At 38.1% G+C, this 4,302-nt stretch overlaps 1 protein-coding gene across 1 annotated transcript; it reads right to left on the bottom strand.

The window, feature by feature from the left end:
• Window positions 1–359: 359 nt before the first annotated feature.
• Window positions 360–4,007, bottom strand: LOC114499023 (olfactory receptor 5D13-like). The gene is made up of 2 exons (XM_028514984.1): window positions 3,943–4,007; window positions 360–1,305 (listed from the first exon to the last, which is right to left on the bottom strand). The coding sequence occupies exons 1-2, from the start codon at window positions 4,005–4,007 to the stop codon at window positions 360–362; spliced, it is 1,011 nt and encodes a 336-aa protein (XP_028370785.1).
• Between the last annotated feature and the right edge of the window lie 295 nt (window positions 4,008–4,302).

The following is a 4,302-nucleotide window of genomic DNA, read 5'->3' as shown; positions in this document are numbered from 1 at the left end:
GGGTAAGCTATAACTATTGAAAGTAACTCTTTAAACCCATTTATCAAAGACTGAAAAAAGAATAGAAGATTCCTCTGGGAAGCTGAATGGTACTGTGTCCTAATGCAGAGATCTGTACAGGACAATCTCTGTGTGTAAAGACTTAATGTAAATGGTCTGAGCTTTAATTATTGTCATTTACCATTTGGTAGCTAATGTACTAAAGTTTAAAATGAACAGAGGTTGAAATATCCATCAACTGGGGAGTAATGTTAAACCTATGCACCACTTCTCTTTTTGGAAAAGATTTTGAAGTGTTAGATACTAGAACACTGAACAGAAATCCACAATGCAATTGGAAATCAATCAGTATACCTTAGCTATTTTACATTAAAAGACATTAATTTAGTATTGATTAAAGTTTTGACTATCTCCTTCACTTCTTTGTTCCTGAGGCTGTAGATCAGTGGATTCAACATGGGGATGACCACTGTGTAAAAGACAGAGGCCACCCTGATCATGAGCCAGGACCTTTTGGAGTTAGGAACACAGTAGAGAAAAAGAATGGTCCCATGGAAGATAGTGATGGCAGTCAAGTGGGATGCACATGTGGAGAAGGCCTTGTGGCGCCCCCCAGTTGAAGGCATCCTCATGACAGTGATGAAAATGAAAATGTAGGAAGTGAGAATGATCACCAAGCTGCTTATTTCATTGAATGTGGCAGACACAAATAGGATCTTCTGGCTAATGTAAGGGTCAGAACAAGACACAGAAATAACAGCACCATACTCACAGACAAAGTTATGTATGATATTATTTCTTCTGAAGGATAGTTGCAGTAGAAAGCAGGTAAGGGTCAGGGAACAAGCTATACCCCAAGAGTATGATGCACCCACCAACAGGGAACAAAGCTTCTGAGACATGACTGCTGTGTACAGAAGAGGGTTACACACTGCCACAAATCGGTCATAGGCCATCACTGCCAACATGAATGTCTCTGTCACCACAGATATGCAGGCCAAGGAGAACTGCATGATGCATCCTGTGAAGGAGATGGTCCTGTCTCCCACAACCAAGTTTTCCAGAAGTTTGGGTGTAACCACTGTAGAGTAGCAGAAATCAAGAAAGGATAAGTGGCTGAGAAAATAGTACATGGGGGTGTGGAGTTTGGGGTTGATCCTGATGATCATGACCATGCCCAGGTTCCCCAGCACAGTGACTGTGTAGATTGCTAAGAACAACAAGAACAGAGGCACCTGGAGCTCTGGATACTCTGAGAAGCCCAAGAGGATGAAGGTGACCTCATCACTCTGGTTTTCTAGGTTCCTGTGGACAAAATAGGAGTGTTGATCTAGAGAAGTAAGAAGCAAAAATTTGAACTAGATAAAGGAATAGTAGAAGTGTTCAGAGACTCAAACGTTTTCTGTTGAATGTTGCTGAAAATACTAGATTCCACTGGTACATTATATCAAAACTCACTGTTCACCCAGATACAATTACACAGTAAATAAGAATTTTGTTGGGGTGGGATGATCAAAAACAAAGTAGGAAGAAAAAAACAGGGTAGACCCTGCTTTATTTCAAGTTATCCTAAGTGGCCTACTCTAATTCTTTGCATGAATTTCAGATTAATAAAAATAGTTGCACTGGAGGAAATAGAAATCATGAGATTCAACAGAATCTAATCTGCTTCATATTTTAAAATGAGAGACAATTAACTTGAAAGTGTTAAAAAATTAATGCTAGCATCCCTGAAAATTGGTCAATATTGTTTTTCATGGTGTCCCTTTTTTTCCTGGCAATCCTATACTCTCAACACAGCCTGCACATGCTGCAACTGTGCTGTACAAGTTTACTACACTTTTCACTCTTCTTGCACTAATTTTGGAACATTTTAAATGTCATTTCAAGCACATTACATCATTTATCAAGAGGTGTTCACAACAAAATATACACTGTGTCTGCAGGAATAACAGTTGAGACAATATTAAATGAAAAGTGCTTCTGTTTCCAATGTGGCACCTTTGCAAATTGAGTAAGTGACAGGCAATAAGAATTATCAGGCTACAGCAAAAGTACATGCTGTCATTCTGACATGAGCTAAAAGCTTTCCAAGGACATATGTCCTGGTAAAGAGGCATCTCAAACAGGACATCATAATATTTCTTGAATATTGATTGATGCCACTAAGCATGCCCTTCACGGGAAAGTGAGAATATTAATAGTATAAAGTATAAATCCCGAGGATGGAAGGAGATACTTTGAGAATGAAATCAAAGTTTCTACATCATGGTATAACACATATAGATATTCAGTTGGAATATTCCATTGATTCTTATTTATTGGAATCAAGAATAATTGGTATGGTTTCAAAAAACTTATATGGGTGTGAAAATTTGGCCCAAGCATGGACAGCTATCAACAGGTGAGATCATTTGGGAATACAGTGTAGGAATTCTCTCCTGCAGAACCCACACAATAGAAACAATGTAAGATTTCATTTGTACCCTTAGTCTAAGATGCATAATTGTATTTTCCTCATTCTCCTACAGGTTTTCTCATCACATCACAGCTTTCTCTGATTCCCACATGCTTGCACATGTAGGAAAGATATCTTCCAAAAACCAATCCCTCAACAGATGCTCTATACTAATTTTTTATATGCTCTTAGTGCTGCAAAGCTAGCCTGTGGTTGTACTTCCCAGCCACACACACACACACACACACACACACACACACAGCCACAGCTCATAGACACCAAGAGCAATACAGTGATTTCCAGAGGGGAAGAGGGATGGGAGGAAGTAGGAGGGAGTAAAGCAGGGTGATCAATGCCTATGGAAGGAGACTTGACTTGCAGTGGTGAACAACAACACGAATACACATGATGTATTTTAGAATTGCTCACCTGAAACCTATATACTTTTATTAACCAGTGTCACCCCAACCTATTAAATAAAAAATATTCTACACAACATTGCAGAATAATTTCCTAGGAACTATTTTAAGGTGACAGTCAATGAATTTTAAGACCTTAAATATTTTTTATTAGTGAATGCATACAATTTATATTGTTCAGCCTGGTTTTTCCAAAACCACTTGGATCTATAAATTCATCCTCTCTATAACCTCCCTTCTTCTTCAGAATGGGGAATTTAGCAAGGTCTGTTACCTTCCACCTAGTCATCTGCATACAGTTTTTCTTCTTTTTGTTCTCGCTCTCATAATGTTTCATTTTGCTGGCTATTACTATCAACATTGCTCATTGTTCTGTCTTACTGTATACATACAAGTATTAATGCTTATATCTCACAATTAGTATATGCCATAATCAATCATTTACAAGTATGGTATTATTATCAATTTTTCCTGAGAGAATGTAGCAAGTATGAAGGCAAGGTCCAATTTAATATAATTCTCTATTGGCCAAAATGTTTCTTTCATTTCTGGTTACATGGTAGATACTCCATGAGGAAAACCAGGATGAACACCATTTCAAAGAAAGAAGGAATCAGAATATAATATTGTAAGCCCTGTCCTAGCCACACTAAGTGGGTTTGTGGGCATTTTGTTTCACCCACGTGTTTGTCTTCAGCAAAGATTCCTGCAACTCCATCATTTCCTTCCAAAGTGAAACAAAAGACTGAATCAACTCACCTAAACACAGAAGCACATGCATGACTCATTTCCTGAGGAATCCTCTGCTAAGATTAATGAACTTCAGGCATGCCCTTGCTTATAGTTTCCTTAATAGAAACAGACCTGAAACAGCTGTAGGAGGACAGTATATTTTATTAAATGTTTCATGTAAGTTATTCTTTCAACCTATGGAGAAAACTGAAAGGTACCAAAGGTTAAGGTCACACCTGAAACTATTCTAAAATCTGACACCTAACTGTCACATATATGTACAGCATTGAGATCTGAGAGATGTGGGGGCTGGAGAACATCACTAAGGATTACCTTGAAGGCTGCAATTGGAATAACAGGATGTTAACACTGTCCCATGTGACATCTGGCTTGTGCATGATTCTGAAACCCTGGGGAATTTGTATTATCAACTCAATTAATCTTAACAAAAATAAACAAGACTGCCTATGCTTTCATTATACAGAGATGTAAAATGCATATGCTTGGTGGGAATCTAAAATGGTTCAGACACTGTGGAAATCAGTTGGTGGTGCCTCATATACACATAGAAACACTCTTAGTCCCAATGAATAACAACAAAAAAAGGCCTTGCACAAAGAGAAGGTGGTCTTTACCAGTCTTCCAGACTGTTAGTAACTCATTATCCACAAAGAGGGGTGTAAATGAGTTCTT

Source organism: Phyllostomus discolor, chromosome 6, assembly GCF_004126475.2.
Source record: "Phyllostomus discolor isolate MPI-MPIP mPhyDis1 chromosome 6, mPhyDis1.pri.v3, whole genome shotgun sequence".
NCBI classification, from domain to species: domain Eukaryota; kingdom Metazoa; phylum Chordata; class Mammalia; order Chiroptera; family Phyllostomidae; genus Phyllostomus; species Phyllostomus discolor.
This window is presented reverse-complemented; position numbering and strand designations above follow the sequence as displayed.

Coding starts and splice junctions, on each gene's coding strand:
- LOC114499023 (XM_028514984.1), bottom strand. CDS start 4,007: ATGCACAAGCCAGATGTCACATGGGACAGTGTTAACATCCTGTTATTC. Junction 1,306..3,942: donor TTCCAATTGCAGCCTTCAAG/GTAATCCTTAGT, acceptor TTTTGTCCACAG/GAACCTAGAAAACCAGAGTG.